This window comes from Branchiostoma lanceolatum, chromosome 9 (assembly GCF_035083965.1).
Source record: "Branchiostoma lanceolatum isolate klBraLanc5 chromosome 9, klBraLanc5.hap2, whole genome shotgun sequence".
NCBI lineage: Eukaryota > Metazoa > Chordata > Leptocardii > Amphioxiformes > Branchiostomatidae > Branchiostoma > Branchiostoma lanceolatum.
This window is the reverse complement of record NC_089730.1, coordinates 6,012,420-6,038,734: the sequence shown is the minus strand read 5'-3', so window position 1 is coordinate 6,038,734 and position 26,315 is coordinate 6,012,420. Positions and strand designations below refer to the sequence as shown.

The 26,315-nt window shown below is 38.4% G+C and overlaps 1 protein-coding gene across 3 annotated transcripts in view; it reads right to left on the bottom strand.

Annotated features, from left to right (window-relative positions):
• The window catches only part of LOC136442563 (heparan sulfate 2-O-sulfotransferase 1-like), a 109,072-nt gene that overhangs the window by 19,842 nt on the left and 62,915 nt on the right, over window positions 1-26,315 (bottom strand). For all 3 annotated transcript variants that reach the window (XM_066439477.1, XM_066439478.1, XM_066439479.1), the window contains exons 3-4: window positions 26,189-26,274; window positions 8,442-8,580 (exon numbers count right to left, since the gene is read on the bottom strand). In XM_066439477.1, coding sequence (XP_066295574.1) covers window positions 8,442-8,580; window positions 26,189-26,274 — 225 coding nt within the window. The remainder of the gene's footprint in view (window positions 1-8,441; window positions 8,581-26,188; window positions 26,275-26,315) is intronic.

Below are 26,315 nucleotides of genomic sequence, written 5' to 3'. Positions count from 1 at the left end.
TAACTACTGACCTTAATAAAGCTACAGTGGCGTAGTAGCTACAAACGACAAGTAGATAAAGTTACTTTACTAGCAAATTTTACAACTTGAAGTCTGAAGCAAGGATTTCTGATGATAATAACTTTGTTACGTAGATAAAAAGTGATCTTTAAGTGATCTCGATCCAGTCTACCTCACTGAAGAGCTAATCTTCCACTGGACGTGAAAGAGAAGACAGATGCTATGTACAGTATTTACAGGTTCATTGTACAGGGAAAATTTCCCTGGCTCTTTTCGACAAGCACAGTGAACATTGGACCGGTAGGGTGCATGATGGGTGAGTGACACAGCCGGGATCGACCTCGCGGCTTCTAGTTCCAGAGGCAAGATCGCTAACCACTGGACTACGCACGCTACCATAAGATGATGGTAAACTTGTAGTTGTAGCTATTATACGTGGCAATCATTTTCAAATATGGCCACACAGTGGTAAAATAAACCATATATAATATTTGCACATTTTCTTCACTTTATTGTCACACTTTTCAATCAACTTACAATGTTCCATAGCAGACTGATCACAAGTCCCTGACTGCAATTTTCCTCTAGAATGTTTTCCGCAGTCTTATAAATCAGTAACCCCTTCAGCCAACCATCCTGTGTAAACTTACATTTTATATCAGTTTGAGACACTTTTCAGCAAAATAAAGAGCTTGCTGTGCAAAACTGCTGAGCACATATTTCTGTTGTGACGAGTTTGTGGTGAGAGCTTGCTGCAAAACTGCAAAGTACATATAACAAGTCTTACAGCAAACATATTTGATGATTTGCAGTATAGAACACACTGTATGACATACATGTACATACATTTGTATGTGTATCATGGTTTACCATAACAGAAAAACTGACAAAAATGAAAGACTCCAACCGATTGAAAACTGGCACAGCTTCTAGATATTTCAGACCATTAAGCCCCCCTCTCACTGGACCCGCAACACGTTGTTGACCTCGCTGCGACCAAGTGATTTGACACCGTGCTAAACGAATTTCATCGATAAAAAACATATCTTTTTACACTCTGTGTGATTTTTTGTCTTACTTGTACGTTTTGCATGGTACTCCCAGAATTGTAAAGTCAAAGCTAACTCAAATTCAATCTAGGACGCAGCGAAGTCCAGTGAGAGGGGGCTTTACCGTCTGAATGGAAACTAACGTTTAGAGATAAAACTGCATGGCAATCGTTTTCAAGGTCACATTGGGAACCTAAATGCCCCGTAATGGGCGAGCACGGGTGTATTATCCGCCGACATGATGAATGCCCGCAACCCCCATAGCCTGTCATTTCCTGGTTATTAACTACAAATTGAGTCCAATCATTCACCCTTTGTTTAGAATACCAATGCATCTTGCATGGCAGCCAGTCTGACTGGGGGCACACAACAGGCTGGGAGTGGAATTCATCAAAACGGTCAAACTTTTTAGGACACCTGGGTAAAGGAAAGTCAAATGTGGGGGCAAGTGGGTGCAAGAATTTATCGTAAAATGTATTTGTGTGTGTGCATTTCAGTGTGACTGTATATGTACGTGTTCGTATGAGTGTGCGTATGCATTTGTGTGTGTGTGTGTGTTTGTGTGTGTGAGTTTGTGTGTGTGTGTGGGGTGTGTGTTTGTGTGAGTGTACATTAATCTTGTATGTTCATGTAACTGTTTGTATTTGTGTCAGCTTGTGTGTATCTTTTGTCACATAACGTAACCTTACCAATCATCATCCAATTTATTGAAAAGGTGTCTAACTTCACACTGCGCGGACAGAGCCTGATGTTTAACCCAAATATCATGTAGATAATACAAACATAAACCTTTCTTAAGCGGTAGACATGATAGAATGAAAACGAGGCCAATGTGGCAAACAAATAAAGATCATTAATTGATTTATTTTTCTTCCCAAATCCAGCTAAGTTTTAAAATATTATATCCAATCATCAATATTACAACTAGTGTAATGCATGAAAAAAAGATGCAGAAATTTAGAGCCACGTTGAAAAATCCCATAGTCCCACCCTCCTCCGTCAAAATGTAGAAATACAAAATAAAAACATAGAAATGCATATATTTCACGGATATGCAGCCACTTCCTCATTGGTCGATTCTCTAATTATCACTTTATCATTGGTTCAAATGATAATTGTGACGGACAGTTAGGATCGGTCTAATGTTTGCCACATTGGCCTCATTTTCATTCTATCATGTCCGCGGGTGAGAAAAGTGAATTCTTACTGTAAAATCACAACAACAAAAAATTATACAAATCAAGACTTTCATATCAGAACAGTTTAGTTGGGTGTGTGCTTAAAGATAATCTAATCAATCGGGCCTTTTACTAAAAACATTCCACTTAGTATAAAACCTTTCCTGAAGTTTAATTGCTTCATTAGAACTGATGCGGCTGACGATAAGAGTTAGGAATATGTAGTTCAAAGGGACACGGAATCCCTGAGTGGTTTTAACCAATGGCAGACGGAGTAACATGATTGGATTTGGTCCTTGTGCATTAAATGCTACATCGTTCATGGGAGCCTGGAGATCCATAGCAGCCAATTCGCAAACAGACATAGACGCATCTTTGGGGAACTGCTAAATTAAGGCGCCATGTTTGTTGCTAAGATAGATTGTTTGGAGTGCTATCTTGAGGAGGGGATGGATTGGAATTCAAAGGATGTACTCTAATCCAAGGAAATAACTTGAAATAAAAGTAAACATGAAGACTTCATGAAAATATGCTGAGGCAAATATAGCACATGTACTGTATGATGTTAGGAAAAAGAATTACATTCTTTGAGTACCTTTTCTAGTACTTATTGAAGTAGTTATACAGAGCTCAAAATACGTAAAATTGAAGATTGCAGATGTTTCCAATATCTGCTTGCACCCTGATCCTGCACCAATGATGGTAACCAAGGGTTCATCTAAACAGGGGAACAGGGGCGCTGCGGCCCCATGCCCTGACCATGCTACCCCTTACCCTAGGGAGCAGATCCTCTGACATGCATAAAATTCTGATTGACCAGGGATGCTTCTAGGTCACATGTGGCCACAGTCTTCAACTTTTGCCCCTCAGAAAGCCTTAGAATGCCGCTTTAACTTACAGTTCTCTAAACCTCCACACTTTGAAAGGGGGTTTCCATCTCCCTGCATAGTCGCTCCGCTCCTTCACAATGTTCCCTCTAGTAATTTTTTTCTAAGAAAACCCCTGGTTAATAGCACATGTACACAAAACTCAAAGAATGTAGAGTTTGTTTAAAAAAAATACCAAACTTATGAATTGAAGAGGTTTCGAAATCATAGTAAATGGTTACCAGTTTGATGGCAAAGCAGTGAAGGTGTTTATTATGATATGTCTCGTGAATGTTATTTCATACATCATCCAAATACCAGTAAAAATATGTAGGAAAAAATATTGTGTCAGTGTTATTGATAGCCTACGGTTATAAATTATGAGTACACATCCTGATCCATGATTGCTCCATAGTGAGAAACTCTGGGATTTTAATTAGTAGCAGCCTTTTATTGCTTTTATTATTACTCTCATCCCAAAGGCATTTGTTTATTATAAACATCTATTAGATACATTATTTGTTGTACGTAACTTTGGAATTGGGAAGGCATGATAAAAAAGTGATAAACCAATAATGTTTTTGGCAACTGTAACAAAGGAAGGCCTGGTAGGGCAACATCAAACTGCAAAAAAAAAACCTAGTTTGTGATGGTGACTGTTACAAAAGTCCCCCCACCCAAAAGACAGCCAGAAACTACCCGCCGGGTTTACCGTTTCGGTTTGGATATGTGTCCATACAATGTAGCATAAGCTCACTGAGTTGCTAGCGTGTACAAGAATACAGTTGGGGGTAACAAAATTACAACTTATCTGGTGGAATTACTGTGAATCTGAACAAGAAGTTAATGTGAATTGCGAATGATTTCCATTGGTAAAAAAAAGTTCAAAACTGTAAATGATGTGCCCTAAACTGCAAATGAGCAAAAGGCCAGTATTCTTGCAGTGACCTCAATTAGTCAATTACAAAATAAGTAATGACCGAGCAATATCGATTGGTGCCCCTGGATCCATTCAAGATACATTTAAAATGAATCGTTTGAACTTGACCTTACAGCGATTTAGAAACAGCAGGAAAATTGCCAGAGACATTGCTAAATTGGAAATTACTAGGACTTTCCAAGACTAAGAATTTTAAAGGCAAACAAAGCAATATAGGGCCAAAAAATGGAAATAGAAAAAAATGCTGAAATGTTTTTGCTAGTGACATTTACTAACACTGTTTAGCATATTTCCGTAATAACTTCATATTTACTGAGCATTTCAAAGCCATTTTAAAACATGCTGTTTGATGATCCCTTTATTTCCTGAGCCTACAAAAACCCGTCAACGATTTTCAGTGAGTTTTCACATGGACATCGCTATACATGTACATTGTGATAGTGTTGTTTTAACTTATCATGTATAGAAATTACAAAATAAATTGACGTTCGAAATCCGATTTTTTGGCCCTTATATTGCTTCAGTTGCCTTTAAGAACTTAAATTGAAGTTGAAACAATACTGGTAACTCCTCCTAAACAAAAGCCGTCAAATTTTCTATGGAATACTTTTGACGTAATGTTTAAACATTACGTCAGAAGTATTCCATAGAAAATTTGACTAAAACTCATAATTCCACTGGTACTGTAAGACCACTACATTAAAAAATAGTGTCATCAAGCAAGGCCTTCTCAAGAATGTCTTGAACACTTGAATGGATACAAATGTGCACCCACAATTGGAGCTGCGCACCTTATTTTTGACTGTGGGTGCACCAGTGCACCTAGATATTTTTGTAGGCTATAGGGTAAAGGTACTTGTACACTAGTAAACTGAATATGTTTTGAAAATGTAAGTATCAGAAAACGCAATGTAACCTTTTCTTGGTATAACTTATTTGAAATTTTGAAGATAGCTACAGAATTACAGATTGAAGTTCTCAAGAGAGGCAGTAGTGTTAAACTTTACAATCATATTGTGCTGACATTCAACTTTCTTCTATGTGATGCACCCAATATTCTTCCTGTGCAACACATCTTTTGGTCGGGTGCACTAGTGCACCTATTTCCAAAATTAAATTTCGAGCCCGGGTAGAAACAGTTGAGCTCTTCTTTCCTTATGATCAAAATTTGTCTTACAACAGCACAACTTTCAGTAATACCACAACAGCCAACAGTTTCAGCACTAGGGAGAGCACCGATTCTAGATATCTTAACCTTCTACTGTAGAATCAACACAATTAAGTCTCAATGGCAGCAAAGATGAGTGATCAATCATGTTTGACAGATAAATAAAAAGACAATTTTACACAAAAATACTCCACCGTCTATTATCATCTAGTAGACCAACGAGCCATCGATGTTGCATCAGGAAATGACAAATCGTTATCTAGAATATGATGACTGATCTATATTGGATGAGGAAATAAGGCCTGAGATCCAATTTTCCATTCAATTTCATATAATACTCAGGCTTACATTGACCTAGATATGGAAATTTGACATGTCCATAAATTCGTCCAAAGGTACAGATGTATAGCGGTGCTGTTGACAATGACAGATTTGGCAATAGCTTTTTTAAGAAAAATGATTTTAAAAAATGATTGAAAAGATAAGTTGTAATTCTTCATGGGACTTTCTTATAGAATTTTATTGAAATATTTGAAAGATCATATTCAGAGCTAACTTCTCCAAAACTTTTGAGAAGAAATAGAATACAAAGAGGGAGAGGATTTCAATTTCCAATCCTTTCCAAAACCTTTCTGCATACTGTAAATGCAGTAATGTCTGCGGGGATTTAATTTTGCGCTAGGGAGGAAATGGAGTGTTCGTGGCAGTTTTGAGTTTGCGTTTCAAAGAATAGTATTGCTACAGTCTTCTTGGCATGGCCCTGCTTAAGTTTGAGCCGGCGACTTTCCAAATGCAAAGGGAGGTCTCTATCCGCTAGGATATTGCACCGGAAAGAAAACTACATACCTATAGGCATTACGTGCTTTCAAATACTATAAGAAAATTTCAAAAATGAATTGAAACTGTCATCTGAGACAGCCTTTGCTTCTCAGGTCCATGATCATTACATTACCAACAATACATTCCACATGATCTACTTACTTACACCTTGCAAGCAATATTAAGTGCATTTGTCTGTACCAGTTACGATCAAAGAAGCTGTATATGTATGTATTATCTAAGTGGCTTATACATGTGAACTTGTTCTGTGCATCTATTCCAAGACTTTACCCTGTAGTCACAATGTGTTACTGTAAATCACTATGTTTCGTGGGGACTTGGTTTTGCGGCTGAGGGGAACGGGGATTTTTGCAGTGTTTTGAATTTGTGGTTTAAATTTTGAAAATGGTGAATAATGGTTAATGTAGTAACGGCAGGGCTCGTAATTCCGACATACTCCTAATGCCGACACGTTACGGCGCTATGCGTAAGTGCCCGTATATGAAAAGGACCAATAACAATGGACTAAGTGCGTATCCTAAAAACAGCTAGGTCACCATATTTCTCAAAGTTCGTAATCTCCAACAACTGATAACTGAAAAATCGGTTTGAATTTCACGTTTCTTTGAGGGGTTGACGAGCGAATTACCTGCGAACATGGCCTTCAACTCGGATTAATTACTCAGCGTAGAATATGGAATATTCCAGAATGACGGCGCATATACAAGAAATGTTTATCGAAATTTACAAAAACCCACACCTCTCTCTTGCTAGTGCCTTAAGTTTATTCTTGGATAATTCACAATCTCCAGAATTTGCAGTGAAGAGAATGTACCACAAAAAATAAAACTGCCGCAAACATTACAAGATTCACAGAACCTGGCAGCCATCTACCATGTATCATGTCGAGATCTGCACACGACGAGAAAGCGTACACGCATTTTGCTCAGCAAACTGTGACAGACAGCCATGCCTTTCACATACAGTTATAGCACGATTCAAAAGGGTTCGCGCTAGGTCACAGAACAGATTGGGGAAACAGGCATGGTGCAATTTCTGTCATTCTAAGTTTTGGCAAGATGATTGGAAAACCATTTCCCCAATGATCGCCCTGGATAGGTCAATGGAAGGCCAAGAAAGCGAGGTGAGAAAGGGGTCAGTTGACAAATTACGAGCTACTTTTTCTTGAGAGTGATGGTTCTGAAGGCTACGTTTCACGCGGAGAGATGACATTTCAACACCGCTATTCCAGATAGACACAGGCTTACGTGGGGATTTCGTTAACACATCGTGGTATGCTGATATGTGTCTGTTGCTTCAGATTCTAAGCACTGACAAAGGTTATCGCATTCTGCCAGTGAACATTAAGAGTTTAAAGTATGAGATCGGGGGGTTGGGGGGATTTCCAACACAATTAACTTCATGTTGCAACATCCTTCTTAAACAGGGTTTCAACAAGATCTGAAAGATTAACCTGTAATTTCCATTGGCCTTTTTTTCACTGGCCCAAATGTCAAAACATTCCAACAATTGCAACAATTCGATGTAGAAATGCCTTTAGAGGTTTGTATGTACAGACAGGCAACCTAGCAAACTGTCAAGTTATTATACATGTACAATGGTGAGGATACAAGTGGGGAAGTAAATACTGATGCGAACTGGCCCGATCAGTGCTTCTACTGGCCTGGAACAATTGCCATGTTGAAAGTTTTGAACAATATAAATGACCTTTTAATATAATAATGCAAAGTTCTCCAAGCCAAAACAAAACAAAAACTTTACTTATAATATATTTTGCGAGGACTAAACTTTATGGTAGGAGTTTGGCAGCATTTAAAGTTTGAAATTGAAAAAATACTGTATCATGCACAAAAACAAATACTCATGGTGCCTCTATACCAAGAAAATAGAACCACTGTGAACACATTGCAAGATGGTCTTGTGGATAGAGTTGTTAACTAGATATTTCCTCACTCGACTCAGGTACCTATTACCTAGCTTCAATTCGAGATGTCCTCTCGGATGGGACGTAAAACTGACTGGATGCCCCGTTTTTGAGGAGAGCCACAACTCGAGCATGTTAAAGAGCCCACCGCACTCACCGAAAAGAGGGTTGATATCTTGAAAAGGTGATAGTCACCTGTAAAGTCAATCATTCTACAATGTGGCAAAACTAAATAGGCCACACCAATCTTATTTGTTGCTTCTTGGATTTTACAAAATAATGGTAAATTGAAATATTACCATGACAACAGAGTCTTAGGGCTTTGCCTTGGTGCAAACAGTTTTAGGGAATGACTATATACAATTGAACATTTTGTAAGATGCAAGTTTTCCTTCTAGCTTTCAGTTTTAATCTTGACCGCTAGCTACATTTCTATTTCAAACTGTGGTGTGGCCATAGATATAATGATCGCTTACCTTACTATCCCCGTGCTTGTTTCGTCTGAGGTGGGGCCTGAAGTCGTCTCCCCACCTGACAAAGTAGTAGTAGGATACCAGTCTGTCCAGCGGCTTTCTTACAATGTTGATGTAGACTGGCTTTTGGGACAGTCCAAACCTGTAGAACAAAAACAAAAAGTACATCAAAAACTATTAGAAACAAGAAGGCAATCAGAGGTGGCAGGCTTTGCACCCTTACCCATACTGCATTGCAACCATTATAGTCCCACAGACAGAAAATAGAAGCATGAAGGATGTGTGGTCGAAAGGTGTCTCATACTGGTAGTAATTTTTCTTGCATGGTTAGTTACAGTTGAGTGAGGTCGTGCAGCAAAACGGCAGTTCGTTCGGCCCAGAACCAAGTGGACTTGGGTTCAAATCCTGCCATGCACCGATCTTGTGCCCTTGGAAAAGGCACTTTACAAGACCTTCCTCACTTGATTCAGGTGTAAATGAGTACCTACAAACTGTAGGTTAGTCATGTGAGGTCCCGTGTTTGGGGAGAGCCACACCCCACGCACGCTATGTGAGGTTCCGTGTTTGGGGGGAGCCACACCCACCGCACCTTTCGAAAAAGAGTGGAGGCATGCCCCGGTGTGCAATGGTCCAAACCTTACAGTGGGTATAGGGTACAGATTCTTCAGCAAGTTGAAGTTAGTAGCCTCAAAATCCAAGAAGAGCTCCTCTTTCATAATTGTTTTACAACAGCACAACTTTCAGTACTATCACAACTACCAACAGTTTCAGCACCAAGGAGAGCACTGATTCTAGATATAACCTTCTCCCTGCATGCTAATGTAGCTTTTTGGCACCAAATTTGCGCTGGTTTCTGGGTTCAGCAGCCAGGAGAAAGTTAAGTCTGTAGCAAAAACATGCTATACATGCACTTATCTTCAAAAGTTTTCTCCTTCAAAAATCATCTTATTCTTCAAATATGGTATGTACAGAAAACGGTAGGTTGATGACCTGAAAATGTCCTTAGACTTTTCCCGAGGTCCTTATTTAGGCATGTGGTTATATTTTATTTCTAATTTCATGGAATGTAAAGAACATGAGTAGTTCTAGCATATCGTCTAGGAACGCACTGTTTGGGAAACAACACTCAAATTTATCTAAGATTAAAATACCATTCACCCTCCCATCTAGATTCATTAGCACACTGTAGCAAGAAGCCTTCAATCAGCTAAAATGTTGTTTTGGACATAAAGAATTAGACCCTAAAATGCGCCTGATTTCTCAAGAGGGAAACTGTAAGACACTCGGAAAGCCTATCCTCATTCCACCACTCATCTAGATTTAATAACAACAACGAGATTAAGTCAACCAATCACTTGTTTATGGACTAGACATGATCCACTGAGCGAAATTACTTTTTAATGCTCTAGATGGGCAGAACCCGGGGTTATCATTTACAAAAACCTAATCAACTTGGACTTGAACGTTCCACTCTTCTGGATAGTAATAAATGAGGTAATAGATAGAAGAGATGGGGATTAAATGAGCTGAGACAAGAGAGTGGCTTCCTTGGCTGCGAAGTAATTAGACCATTAAATATTCATCTGTCGAGATGTCAGCTTTAGTAAATCACTGGAGAGGACATAAATGTTGTAAGGTCTCATCAAATCCTTGTGATATTACACTGGAGAGTGGATGTAAAAAGAGAATACAGCACCGGGTATTCTGTATCACCCAAGGTACCAGTCTGACCGCGGGTCGGATAACCCAATGGCTGTAGGCTAAAGGGCTATCCGACCTGCAAGAAGGCTAGGACCGAGGGTGATGCAAAATACACCCTGATGTATTGTTTTTATGTCATACCCACCCGAAAAAACGCACCGTTCAATGCAAAATGCGCCAGTTGAGAAAACTTAGTGTTCTCTACAAAAGTATTGTAACAACATCCAATTCAAATGTCAGAATCCAGTATTGGAGTAAACTCGAAAACATAGTGTCAGAGGAAAGTCTGTACCTTGGTACACAACATGTCAAGGAGTAAATACCATCGGATTCAAGTTTTACTCTGAGCCCTCTGTTTTATTTTCATGTTGATGAATTTGATACTTAAGAATTTAAGAGAACCGAGAAAAAATGGGTGTGGTTTCAAGGTGAAGTGATGCATGGTATTAAGATTAAAAAAATTACGGCACACAAAATCCGTAGTGTGTTTTTGGCACACATTTTGACATTAGCCAAAGTGGCTCGGTGGGCATCACCCCACCGTCAGGGAATGCAGTGTAAAGTGCATTTCCCCAAGGGCACAATGTCGGGGCATGGTGAGTATCGAACCCAGGACCTATTGGTTCTGAGTCCAACACTCTAACCGTTACGCCACACCGACACCAATGGTATTCAGATAAATTCAGCAAATGAAAGATCTAAGAAAAAAAAAGGTGTCACTCAATACATCCATTTTCCCGAATATCCAATCCCAGGTCGTTGATAATTCTATCACACGCATGTCCAAATTAATCAATAGAAAAGCATTGTTTATGAATCACTGCCGATTCCGGGCACGAGCTCTTTGATGACTTGTAATCAAAAATGCCTTGAAACGTTCTTGTGCGGAAATTCAAGACACAAGCTGCATTACTTGGTGCAATCAGGCGGGTAGAAAGGCCAGGGACAAGTTGTTGGAAAGGAAAGGAAAATGATCTCGATCCAGTTTAGCTCGCTGAAGCACTAATCTTCCACTGGTCATGAGAGAGAAGACAGATGCTATGTACAGTATTTACAGGTTCATTGTACCAGGGAAATTCCCCTAGCTCATTTCGACAAGCACAATATGAACATTTGGACCAAAGCTTAACGTTCCATCCTAAGGACTGCGACCCTTTCCGGTAGCATGCATGCCTGGTGAGCGACATGGCCGAGATCGAACTTGCGGCTTCTAGTTCCAGAGGCAAGATCGCTAACCATTGCACTACCACGCAATCTCATCTTCCAGGACGGAAATAAGATTGGTCTCATACAAATGTTAATGTCCAACAAGATGGAATATAATCACAATTTTTGCAAAGCAATAATGTAACAAATGTGATTTCTACCATTTTTGGACAAGTAAGGAAAACATAACACCACAGAGCTAAACCACAAAGACAGTAAAATCTTCAAGTCTATGTTTGTGAATAAATTAATTTAAAAAACTTTAGAACACCCTACATGTATCTTCCTTAAAAAAAGCATTGTAACAAGGAGGGGATGCGTAACTATTCAAATACGTGTCTTGAAGTTATACTAATTCTATTAGATTATACATGCTACTACAAATAGAATGCACGGATATTTTCACAATGTTCCTAAGTATCCATCTATCATTCTATTAAGTCGGACATGATGTGATACACTGTTGCATCCAATACATTACATTGCAGTCTAAATCTACAAAGTAGAAGTGACTGAATTAAGTATTCCCTAGGCAAACAGTCAACTAAAAGAACAAATCAAACCTGACACAAAACGACAAATCTTAAAGGACAGCGCAACAGAAACAAATCATGTCAAACTGAACGCTTGCTCTACAAACATTAAGTTTGACATGATTTAGAATGTTCATTCCATCCTAATGATTCTACGCACTGTGCCCTTAAGGCATGCTTCCTCTCCTGGATACACCGTTACATAATTGATAGCTGTACGCAGTTGAAACACGGGGGTACGGACGTTAAGAGTGGGCAAATGTCACAGCGCTGACACGACCGTTCGTATCATCTAGGCGAGAAATTTGTCAGGTGTCTCTTTGGAGATGTTGAACCAAGATAGCAGTAGACAAATGGGGTTTTCTCGGAAATGTGTACTTAGGCCGTGTACCTGAAATATTTCAAGTACAGGTACAGTAGTTATGGACCCTGTTGCAAATTAAGTACCTTCCCACCACTTTGCTTTTAACCACTCCCCATTACAACCTAGCTCCAGTCCGCTTCTCTGAACGCATCCAAGCAGAATACTGTAAATGCATTTAAGTTTGCAATGGTTTTTATTTCGTGCTAAGGTGGAAATGGAGTGTTCGCGGTGGTTTTAAGTTCGCGGCAGCGCTATAGTCACATACTGCTACAGTATTGGATAAAAATGTTTACGGTGAAACGGTCGCAACGAAAACCGCCAACATAAAACCACTGCAAACATTTCTGCATTTACAGTATAACTTTGTTGACATTACTTTTTCAAACTCAACAGTTAGCTGGCCCAGATGACTTTAAATGACTAAGTAGGCACTTAAAACTTAACTCCACTGCGTACATTTTTGTCCAATACTGCAGCAGTATGTTACTTAAGCACTGCCGCAAATCTAAAACCACTATAAACACTCCATTTTCCCCTTATTAGACCACACTAATCTAATTTCTTGGTTAACGGATTTTTTTTTAAATTTAAGCCAAAAAAAATAATGAAAAAAGAAGGCTGGGGTGAAAACTTGCACCTGACCCTGTTCACTCCCTGAAATTGTGTGCACCAAAGTACAAACTTTCCTCTGACATTTGGTTTTCCTGTTGATTTTCCAATCTAGCATTTTTTTTAAAATTCCGTAAAGAAATTAAAATGGTGTGGCCTTAGCACGAAATTAAAACCACACAAACTCAAATGCATTTACAGTATAAAAAAATGGTGTCAACAAGTGTTTCAATTTATTCAGCCTCACAGCCCTAATAATGTGAACCGCATGCAAATAATTCCCCTGTGTGTAGTATATTTCATACCGATATTACGTCTATATAAAAGCTGGCTATTATCCTCCCCCTACCATTGACCTCGGATTGACCCCTACATGGAATCTCACTTAATTTGCCCTCCTTACAAAGGTCGTGTCAAATATGACCCCGCCCTACATTGCTCACTTCCCTACGGAGACATCGAAGCTCGTTGTTATTTCATGAACCAATAAAGACCAAAACTAGGCAGTGTTCGAAATAACCACCTGTTTTCTGCAATTTGCAGAAAGATTTTAAAGATTGCAGAAGAAAAATTAAACAATCTGCAATTTTGCAGAATGATGAAAAAGTGAAATTTTGCCTTTTCCGTGGGCCGTGACTGATTTTTATCACAGGTTGTGCAATCTAATAACGGTACAATTATTCCCTGCAAGGATATGATGTCCTTTTTCTTCCTTATCAGAACAACATTATAAAATAAAGTAATTTGATTTGATTGATTGAATGAATACGCTTTTGCTGTTGCATTTCGATAAAGTAAACTCGCTTTTCATTTGAATTATTTTTCACACACGGTATTTTTTTCCTGTTTCAAAATTTGTTAGTAAAAATTAAAGATGGAGTGTGAGAATAAAGAACAGTTACAGCAATGTTGCAAAGCTAGATATGATGTAAGTATAGGCATTATTAGGTTGAGAAGGTTGTACAATGGAGGTTTGTGTATTTGCAGAAAGTATTTTCAAATTGCAGAACAAAATTTTGACATTCTGCAATATTGCAGAACACTGGAAAAAAGTATTTCCACCACTGCTAGGTGATGACATCTCCCGCCTTCGAAGAATAGGACCAACATGGATGGTGTAATAAAACGTTACGGTTGTCAGCTTTTTTGCGGTCGTTGTGTTAGAATGATGGCTATTCCCAATAGAGCATGTTCGTTATAATCTTACTGGACAATACTGTAAATGCAGAAATGTTCGCGGTGGTTTTATGTTCACATGTACAGTTTTCGCAGAGATATTTCAACACGAACTTCAAACCACCGCAAACATTTTGTCCAATACTGTAGCAGTATGACTATATACATGTAGCACTGCCGCAAACTTAAAGCCACCACAAACACTCGATTTTTGCCTTAGCGCAAAATAAAAACCATGCAAACTTAAATGCATTACAGTACATCATCAGCTTTTTAAGTTAAATTCTGATAATTTCAAAGAGTTCCTACGATTTCAACTGTGTATCTGAATAGATTTTTAAGTACAAAGGTATATTAATGTTGTGCTGGATTCGCACTAGAACATGTTGTAATGTTTTCCCCCTAAACCCTTGAAGAATAGCTTGCTAAAGGCTGGCAAAAAGTGGATCGAAATAAACTTTAAGTCCCTGGGAGCTACATGTACATGTACACTGTAAAAAGATACACAGTGCAAAAATGCCCTCAAAGGACCATCTTAATAAATGTCCCAATGGTACACAATTAAGCCTGTGGCAAGTAACTGGTAAGTTTGATACATCTTGATTGTAAATCAAGTTTGATAATACACTCATGGATGTGTACTGTAAGTTTTAAAATTTACGTTGTGTTTTCAAGCTGCAGTTTTTGATCTCTTAACGTGAACTCACCACATTGCAAGGATCATTCAAGTTTCAGCTTTGTATGGCTCATTTTATGCAATTTACCCCTTTAGTAAGTACTATAATTTCAGTAACAAAATTACCTTTGCCATAGTTTTGATAAATGAAAAAATTATAAGTTAATAATATGACAAAACGTCACCACACTTTTTTAGGTATGTGCTGGCCTGTTGGGTGCACCACTTAAAATAAAGTTGAATGTCAGCAAAACATAAGTTTGATGCTACTGCCTCTCTTAAGAACTTTATTCTGTATTTCTATCCAGATTTCAAATTTCAACCAAGCAATTATACATGTGGTTATCTTCCTTTTTCTGATATTTAGATTTCAAGAATATTCTGTATGCTACTGTACAATAGTACCTTAGCCCTATAGCCTTAAAAAAATATCTAGGTGCACCAGTGCACCCACAATTAAAAATTAGGTGCACAGCTCCAATTTTGGGTGCGCATTTAAGGTGCACATGCACCCAGTTTTTCGAGCCAAGTAACTTCATGATTATCCACACACAACCCAGGGACTGCCCGATAGAAGAAGTTGCCAACAGGCAGAAATGGGAAACAGATAAAGGAACGCTCCCAGCAGGACAGTTAAGTGTGAGGGACGTCCCGTCAGGAGATGGTATCAGCTCGTTTGCTGCGATCACTCATTGAAAAATTTCAAGGTTTTTCTGCAAAAATTTTGAGATGTTTTAAAAAAATTTTAAGATTTTTTTGAAAAATTTTGAGATTTTTTTGAAAAAATTTCAAGATTTTTTTGAAAAATTTAGAAAAAAAAAATTAAATTTTTATTTTCAATGAAGCATGGAGAGTCTCACTGGACGGTATTATGATCCATCATGTAACAGATCTTTTCTACAATAGATCTAACCAATTATGTGGCAGTCCAGAAGCCCTAGTCCAAACCCAAATGCTATATAAGTCCAAATTTAATCTGCTATCTTTTCTACATTTTGCACAATACAGGTACTAGCCTAAGAGCTTATCCACCCACAACCTACGGACTGCCCGATAGAAGAAGTTGCCAACAGGCAGAAATGGGAAACAGATAAAGGAACGCTCCCAGCAGGACAGTTAAGTGTGAGGGACGTCCCGTCAGGAGATGGTATCAGCTCGTTTGGTCCGATCACTCATGCAGTATTCATGCTGACATGTTCCGCTATTAATTTCGGTCAGGGGAGCTGTCAGGCGTACGTGTACGCGTTGCTGACTGGGCCCCGCGTGTTCAACAAGATACGGTACAAGTAGGGAGTGGTACATTGGTATTGTACCGGACTACCAAAAATACCTTTTCTTATTTTTCTTGTTTCTTCTTATAACAGAAAAAAATTCTTAAAAGAAAAACATTTTTATGTCCATGAGTTAAGTAATTTTTCTTACAAAATTTTTCTTAAAGTAAGATTTTTCAAAAAAGGATGAGAAAAATTCTAATATTTTCTTAAAAATAACAAGAAAAATAATTTTGAAGTCAACAGAAATAAGGAAAATAAACTTGAATTTCTAGAAATTCTTTAGGGTGAAAATCTTTTGAGAAATCGTTTCTTAACTTAAGAGATTTAGGATTCAAAGTGTTCCTTGTTTTGAGAATTTTCATGGAAAGAACGAGACTAATTCTTTAATTTTTTTTCTTATTCGTTCTTGAAATTCTTAATATGAGAAGATTTGTCCGCGAGTAAAGAAAAACGAGAAAAGCAAGTTAGACAACACTGGTATTGTACACTGTACATGTACCTGTATCTGAATTATAAGTTATATTCTTTATTTCAAATGTTGCTTCTGTCGTCTCTGTAACTTGTTTTTATGATCCTACCAAAGCAATTTCACTCCTAAAATGTTGTACTTCAATGCAAAACTACGTATTGTTGATCTTCATCTGTTAAAAGTACAAAATACGTTATAGTGTATAATGCAGATAGTGACTAAAACTTGCCAATTCTTAAATGCCTTTGTTAAAAGTTTGGTCTAATGTTCATATTATTCTATATACATATGTGTTGGATGCATGATGATATTGTACTAATATACCTCCTAGAGATTTAAAAACTGGAAAATGACTTCTGTACATGTATCTATCTCTATGATACTGTTATTAAGGGACATGTTGGCTATTCTTCCCTGCTGTTTTCTTCATAACGACTACCGTTTAATTGGTATCTAATTCAAACTTCTTACAAATGACAATTACCCCTGGTGTGTCTATTGCATCATTTCTTTTGTATAGCACGAGTGTTAAATAACAAAAGACATTGTTCTTATTGCCAGTTGTGTTTTACGAGCAATAAAACCTACGCAATGACGCCAACGTTCAAACGAATCGCTTAGTTTGCTATTTTTACATTGGATGGGAATGAAGACTGAGTGCGAGTTTGTTTTGTTGTCGATATTTTCGAGGATTTAATTGGCGTTTGCCCGTTTCCCCTGGGTGCTGTTCGGGTGTTATACTTAATGGCACCTGCAAGATCAATTGCTTGAGGATTGGTAACGTGCTCGAAAGTTGTCTTGTTTTATCAATCTCGGCACACCCAAGTTGGTACCAACGCTTTATCAGAAAAAAATAGCCTTTTGGAAAGTGAAAGGCTTAATACACTTTTGACAGCACGTTTACCAGTCTATAACCATCTAAAGACACATGGGAAACGTGCTCAAAGGTTGTCTTGTTTTATCAATCTCGGCACACCCAAGTTGGTACCAACGCTTTATCAGAAAAAATAGCCTTTTGAAAGTGAAAGGTGTGATACACTTTGGACAGCAGGTTTCCCAGTCTAACTATCACCATCTAAAGACACATGAAAAACATGCTCGAAGGTTGTCTTGTCTTATCGGTCTAGGTACACCCAAGTTGGTACCAACACTTTATCAGAAAAAAAATGTAGCCTTTTGGAAAGTGAAAGGCCACGTTATACACTTCATTTGGACAGCACGTTTCCCAGTCTATCACCGTCTACAGACACATGAGAAACGTGCTCGAAGGTTGTCTTGTTTTATCGGTCTCGGCACACCCAAGTTGGTACCAACGCTTTATCAGAAAAAAAATGTAGCCTTTTGGAAAGTGAAAGGCCACGTTATACACTTCATTTGGACAGCACGTTTCCCAGTCTATCACCGTCTACAGACACATGAGAAACGTGCTCGAAGGTTGTCTTGTTTTATCGGTCTCGGCACACCCAAGTTGGTACCAACGCTATATCATCAGAAAAAGTAGCCTTTTGGAAAGTGAAAGGCGACGTAATACACTTAAGTTGGACAGCACGTTTCCCAGTCTATCAACATCTGAAGACACATGTACACATGCCATGCCAAATGGTAACAGGCGGAAATTCAATTCTTGACTCCAGCCCAAAACTCCAAAATGCTTGACCCATGAATGTATTTTCAATAGACTCAGGACTCGGACCTTGAATATGAGCCAACAACATATGTACCAGTATGTAATAGATGTAATTTTCTTGCTGTCCCTGTGGCGCAAGCAGTAACGCAACCCCGCTGCTTAATGCCATCTGGATTAAATTCCGAGTTTGATCCTAGAGTCGGCTCAGCTTGGACATGTTGTAAGGGATTGCATTCGTCATTTCGGATGGTGACATAAAGCCGGCGGCCCCGTGTATGAGGGAGCTTTGGGCGTAAGCCAAACCTCTGCATGTAAAAGAACCCAACACACTTATCGAGAAGAGTAGGGGTGACCCGGTGTGCTTGGCCAAAAACGCGAGCTGTGGCGAAGCCGCATTCCACTACTACTAACTTGCTACTTGGAAAAGCATCATGCTTCACCTCAAATGAGGATGACTGCTAAGTACCTTTTTTTCTTGCTGTTTAATCTCAATTGCTGACTAGTGCATGCCTAAGCACAATAGATACACTCAGACACATATATCTCATCTGTAACTGAAACAGTTTATCCTCTTAATGCTCAGCTTTATCATTTTACCTGATAAGGTGACGTCGTACATTTGTAAGCTGTAATAAGCTGAAGACCACGCTAATCCTTATCCATAGCCACCAAGAAAGTTACGAGAAACATGAAACCGAAAAAGATCTTCTACCAGGATAATATATCTGGGGATTCCGAGTGAACGCTGTGGTGGTACAGTTGTACAGTAAACTGTAAGTTGTAAATTATAAACAGAATACTAAGTTTTGCAAATTTTTAAGGGGGTTCGCTGTGTTTGCTGCAAACTCATCACAAGTTGTGACAAATGTGTTTTAGATTGCATTTTCGTGTTGGAACAAAATTTAGCTCAAAGATACTGTGGATTCTTGATTTCACAGTCACTTTTTTTCTAAAGAGGGGAACAAGGGCGCTGTGCTCTAACCATGTGCTCCCCTTACGCTTGAGAGCAGATTAATGTAAATGCATTTTAGTTTGCGTGGTTTTTATTTCGCTCAAAGGCAAAAATGGAGTGTTTGCGGTGGTTTTCAGTTTGCGGCAGTGCTATAGTCACATATTGCTACGATATTGGGCAAAAATGTTCGCGGTGGTTTTAAGTTCGCGGTGTAAGGGTCGCCGCGAAAACCGCGAACATAAAACCATCACAAACATTTCTGCATTTACAGTATCTGACAAGCATGAAATTCTGATTGACCAGAGATGCTACTCGCTAGGTCACGTGTGATCACTGAGTGTTCCACTGTAACCTGTCTGACAGTTATTTCCCTGTCAAGAATGCCTCTGTCATTTTTCGTCAAGAAGCCTCAGAATGCCCCATTTTGACTTGAAATTCTTTAAAACTCGACACCGTGGATGCTTGCTTGCCCTGCTTCCTCCAAATGCCCCAATACAAAGTTTTCTAGAAAAAGCTCTGACTGTGAAATCTATAAGTGCTGCAAACATAGATGATTCTACGGTAACTCAACTGTTGCGAAATTATGGTTTGAGTGACATCCCACTGATGACACTGCTTCAGAACTGCCTTCTGGCATTTCTGTTCGCATTCTTCTCCTGAAGGGCACCTTAGCCATTCGCTCAGCCATGTAATTAGCATTTAATCAGCCCATAATTCTCTCAGTGACCCAGAAACACGTCCTCACCCCGCCTAGGGAGGCATTCCCGCGCCTGACACCGGTCAAATCCATCGCCCCGAGAGACGGGCATCCCCGCGAACTGTCAAAGACAATATGACTCAACGGGAATCGATCCACGCTGTTTGCCATTCTGCTGGGAGCTTCAGAAATACATTTTGGACGAGATAGCATCGTCATTGCTCGGCTTCTGTACCTAAAAGGCGTGCTGAAAATGTTTCGGATTCAGGACTTCAGAGCTGCGCAACGCAAGTAAAAATGACAGTTACGTTGTACATCAAAGCGCAGAGAGAGCGTATACGGTTAGTTCAGCCCGCTACATATTCACTGACCAGCGACATCGTTTCAGACCGGGTCAGCATGTAGGTCACTGAAGATGGGACGGGTCAGAAGTCGGCCGTTACAAAATGCTTGCTGATGGACAGGGGATGACGGGGATGCATTCAAATGGAAAACAGCATTTTACAGCATAAGTCAAGAGTTATCAAAATACATGTAGTCTTTTTACCGTCCTGGTTTTTGCAGAACGACCAGTAGGGGAATCATATGCATGTTACCAGGTCATGTTACAACTACAAGGGCACTTTGCACTGGAAAGGTATATAACTTTTTTTATAAGTGATAACCTCATGTACTGTACATTTGAAAAAGCCGTCACGGCAAAACTGGTCGTGGTACTAGACTGAATAAAAGTTCTAAACGGGAACTATGCGGCTCCAGAAGTCTTACTGAGGGACGACTGCAGTGTGAAAGATGTCGGTTAGCTTGAGGAATGAATCCACTCTACTATATAATGATGAGAATTCCACTATTGTCAAAATTCCACAAAATCGTCCCAGAATGCCAGGGCTCAAATATTTTTTTTGGTCTGTATACTGTAATTCTTGATTTGTTTACTGAAGTTAGTGTAACTTAATTTTAGCTGATTTAACGGTCACTAGTCAACAGCTAAAATTTCATCATCGCTAATATTTGATCACTAATATTTAAGCCAGTAATGTTTGTTCCCACCGTTAAAATTAAGTGCCGTGACCTACTCCATTTTCCCCCAACCGCTATATTTTAAAAAAAGCTTCTGGCGGTTACCATAATTTTTTCAAACGCTGTATTCAAGGATGCTGCTATGAAGAATGCAAAGCAATTTTGGGGCAACTACTGGTCGTATGTCACCCTTGGGTCACAGGCTATTCTGTCATGGACCAACTTTGCAAGTGAGGTGCAGGCAGGCATCAGTAATACCTACACAACTCCAACTTTACTGCACTCAGGCTACACCAATTTAATTTCTTGGTTGATTTTTTTGGTAAAATTTTAGCACGAGGACATCATTACAGAAGGCTGGGGTGAAAACGTGCACCTGGCCCTGTTCACTCTCTGAAACTGTGTGCACCAAAGTACAAACTTTCCTCTGAGATTCTGTTTTCATGTTGATTTTCCAATTCAGCATTTTTTTTAAAATTCTGTTTTAATCCAAGAAATTAAATTGGTCTGGCCTAATCTGCAATTTATATGCTGAATTTGGTATTTCAAACCCTAAATGTGTATAAAACCACAGGTTATAGAGGGGTAAGATAATATTGTTTTATGGTAATACTGCCATATTTATAAACTAATAACATTACAGTACCGTTATTGTAAATTATAATATTAATAACAAGATTTTTTGCCCTGATGCTAATTGCAAATAACAGAAAAATAACTTCATTAACATATCTATTCAGAGTTTTCGTATAAAACCTGGTTCTGCCAGATCTTTCCTTAGTCACTGACGAAAGACAGCGGATGCTGTCTGAAACATTTGACTGTTTCAAAACTTTATCCACAGGCAGTTACTTGTGTAACTAGACTATTTTTTGCAATATTATCTTATTACCTGGATGTCTAACCTTCATCGACGTTAGAACAATATAACATTGTGGGTACTCTAGTCTAATCACTCACTCAATCACTCAGTCCCATATGTACATGTAGCTAGTAGCCAAAGGGGCAGTCTGTCTATCAGACAATTTCCTGCCTCAGCATTTTGTTGGGCATTATTATTCTAGTCGTAATGCTGACTCTAAATTCTGACTTGTTGTGTTTGACTTCTTTCATTTTTTTTTTACGAAAGATCCCACTTTTTCCGTAATGTGTACATGTGGGTTCTGGGATGTTGAAAGGAGAGTACTTTTTGTCTGTAAATGTGTAAAAAGTAGGAAGGAATCTGGTCTAGAGTACTGTACTAAATGCATTTAAGTTTGCGTGGTTTTTATTTTGCGGTAGGGAGAAAATGGAGTGTTTGCGGGGGTTTTAACTAAAATTTTAAGTTAATTTGCGTTTGAAACAATATGCAGCGCTACAGTCATACTAATTAGGTGGGCAAAAACATAAAACCACCGCAAACATTTCTGCATTTACAGTACCATGAGTCTGTAAACTCTAGCGAATTCTTTTCATTTTGGTTCGCAGAAAATGGTTGAATCAGTGCCAAAAATTCCAAGTTCGCAATTACATCCAATATCATCCAAAGAAAGACCCCCATGGATTATACTGTCAAAAGGTACACCCATTCTTTTATGATTTCCATGAACAGAAGCACTTTATATCAGCCTAGGAAAATACAATGCGACATTTTGGAAAATCACCAAAGGCTCACTCTTATGAATAAGTAAGACTTTCCTCGGCATTCTTCCACATTTGAACTTTAAACAGAATATTCGGTGAGGAGGAAGGATGAATAAACAACGTTTTTACCGGGAAAAGAGGATTTGGTCATTTCTGTGATGAATTACGGAGGTCTGATCCAATTTCCGGTCTCAGCATTTCGTGGCACATTACTGAAGAGAACATAAGCCCATATGTGGACAGAGTGCAGCATGTGCCTTCCAGCAATTCCGGGGAATACTTTAGAATGTTGTGGGCAATGGTTTACAGTGTTTTAGCTTGCATACTTTGACTTAGTTTGAGCATATATATATGCATAGGGACCCCATATACTGTGATTTGGAACTAGTGCTGTGTACCTAAACTTGTGTTCAGGTTTAGGTCCAGATTTAGATCCAGAGGTTTAGGTTAAGGTTCAGGTTTTGAACTCATGGCGTACATGTATGTGTGCTAAAAAATTTTTTTTTTCCTGTTACATGTAAAATTAAATATTGGCATATATTTTACATGCAATTTGCAAACTATATATAATGAGAAATTATATAAAGTCAGTAGTATTTACACAAAAGTTTAGTTATAAACACAAAAACAGCAATGTTTTCATATTTTTCCAGTGCAAATTTCAGGATCTAAGGAAGGTTTAAGATGGTTCAAACCAAAAAGAGAGTATAAGCGAGTGATTTTTTTCAAGTCCGGCCTTGTTTCTAGACGTTAAATTTTTTTTTTACTTGAACCTAAACATTAGGTTCAGTCCGGATCGGGCCCGGGGTTTAGGTACATATACGCAGCACTGTGATTTAGGGCCATATGCTATCTTCCAACCAGCGTAGGGCTGTTTCTTTCTGGGACTACATGTCAGCAAGTGGCATCCATGGTCAATCAAAATTTTTCCGCTTGTAAGAGGATATGCTCCCCAGGGTAAAGGGGCGTATAGTCAGGGCATGAGGGTGCAACGCCCTTGTTCCGCTCTTTAGGAAATGCCTTTTGAAGGCTATCCTTGTGTCACTGATAAATCAGCTACATGTAAATGCCCCAAGGTCAAAGAGATGTTAATTTCAACCAGTTGCTTCAAACAACTCCTTGAAACGACCTTGAAATAGCTTTGCATTACTACGCTTGAATGTGTATAATTGTCCTTAATATATAGACTGTATCCTTTACCATTATGATTGTACAATGTATATATCAATCATATACCAGTATTTAGCTCTTGGCTGAATTTTTCTCCCTTCTGTATGATAATATCCAACTTCAAGGACACATACAGCGCATGTATGACATTGACACATCACAGGATACTGGAGATAGTACTGCAAATCTTGACATGTTTGCTATGGTTTTATGATCGCAGTTTTTCAGGTGACCTCTCCACTGTAAAATAATTATAGCACAAACAATACCAATTTTCTGGCTGTAATTATCTCCTAATGAAAAATGGAGAACTGATATTATTTTGTGTGTGTGTGTGTGTGTGTGTGTGTGTGTGTGTGTGTGTTTGTGTTTCTGGATTTTTTATAGTTACCATAACTTTAAGAACATCTGGATAAAATTGTGATGATATTTGGTTTGTGGGTGTAGGTGTTGGGAAGAGGAAGGTCAAGGTTGATTTTGGGGCCCCTTGCTGTGTGACCTTGGTACTGCAGCAGAACTTCCGTTTTTTGCATTTCAATTATGTTAGAATCAAGTATGTTAGAACTTAAACGAACGTAAAGTATCCCATTGCCAAAGTTCTACCCTAATTAGGTATGCATATGTTCGGGTTCAGGTACGGATTTGAATCCAGAGGTTTAGGTATGCATCCCTAAGGCCACACCAATTGAATTTCTTGGTTAACGGAATTTCAAAAAAATGCTAGATTGGAAAATCAACATGAAAATAGAATCTCAGAGGAAAGTTTGTACTTTGGTGCACACAGTTTCAGGGAGTGAACATGGTCAGGTGCAAGTTTTCGGCCCACTGTGCTGTTTTAATGATGTCCTTGTGCTAAAATTTAAAAAAAAAATCTGTTAACCAAGAAATTAAATTGGTGTGGTCTAACCTTAACGTTTCTATGAGTACAGATTTTGTTCAGCATTTAGGTATGCATCCCTAAAACCCTAATCTGACAATGATCCCTAAGATCCCTATCTATTTGATGTATTATTCATCCCTTTTGGTCCAACTTAATTAGACGGATCTCGACAACCCCAGATGTCTGTCTCGATCTTGTCGGACGACCCTTTTGGCAGTCGCGGAAAAAAATCGAACAGATCAGACTCATCTGTCAATCAGGATTAACTTGGACTGATAAAGTTCAACGTAGATAGTAGTAAGTAGGGGGGCGCTACGGACTACCAATATTTCTGGGAACATGTTGGATTCAATTTAGAAATGTAATCTAAACTTATTGATTGAAATGTGAGATACAAGCAACATGTCACTCATTCACGTACATGTATGCTAAAAATTATGAATTTCTATGTCAAAATTATAACAAGCTTAAAGGAAAGCCAAGCAATATTAAACCGAAAAATCGGATTTTGAAAGTCAATTTATTTGCTTATTTCTACATGATTAGTTCAAACAACAGTATCGCATTGTATAGCAACGTCCATGATGCAAAAACACAATGTTGTTGTGATGTGAAAACTCACTGACAATCATGGCCGGAGTTTTTGTAGGCTCACAAAACTAAGGGGATCATCGTACTGCACGATTTTTGCACGGTTTTAAAACCCTAAAAATATGAAGTTATTACGCAAATTAAATGTGCTATACAATGTTAGTAAATGTCACTACCATTAAGATTTCAGCATTTTTTTTAATTTCTATTTTTTGGCCCTAGCTAATGTTATTTTAGTTGCCTTTAAGATTACAGATAATACAGCTAGGGCTCAGAATATGTCTTATTTTACCACTTTTGAACATCTGCTTATCATTGTTATAACTTATATTCAGATTGTGTACTTTTCTTAAACCTTAGTTTCAAGGTCACTCTTCACTTTCCATATTATTTCTAATTTTTGTCAACAATTTTGTTAAAAAATTTGTCACCAATATATTCAACACATGTCAGTGTAAAGTTGTCAAGAGTATATGTAAATAGAAAGAAGAAAATGAATTATCCGATATTTTACCACAAGTGCCTATAATTTTTCTGAGTATGGTGCTGTCATAGGAGCTTATGAGTGGTACCTGATATCATATATCATGATTGTGTGGATACTGTAAATGCAGAAATGTTTGTGGTGGTTTTATGTTCACGGTTTTTGCGGCAACTGTTTCACAGCATACTTAAACCATTGCAAACATTTTTGTCCAATACTGTAGCAGTATGTGACTATAGCTGCAAAGCCGCAAACTAAAAAACCACCACGAACACTCAATTTTCCCGTTAACGTGAAATAAAATCCATGCAAAATTAAATGCTTTTACAGTAACCACATAGACATACATGTACTATACTGTATACATTGTATATATACATTGTAAATGATAGTGAAAATAGTTAGGAAACTGTCTGTAACAGTTTCACATTAAAGGACAGAGCATTTGTTCATAGTGTGCAAAACTTCACACTAAAAACACCTCAATTCTCTTCTTCACAAGTTCCGAAGAGAACTCCACTTCTTGTCTTCTCACAGATAATACAATACAAGTAGGATAGTCGCAACACCGTTACAAAATTTACAGTAGTTACAACCAGTTGCTGGCAGGTAGTAGTGTGTTTAAAAGATGGACTTAACATTCAACCTTTGATTGTTTTGTTTTTTACGATAACACAAAAATGTGATAAAACTCTTACCGCCCAAACTCCAAGTATGACAGATGTCCATGGTAGAAGACAGGTTTCTTTGCATTCCAGTTGGTAACATTTGTTACAAACCGCTCCTAATGTGAGAGAGAAAAAGGGATTTTGTTACAAGAACAGA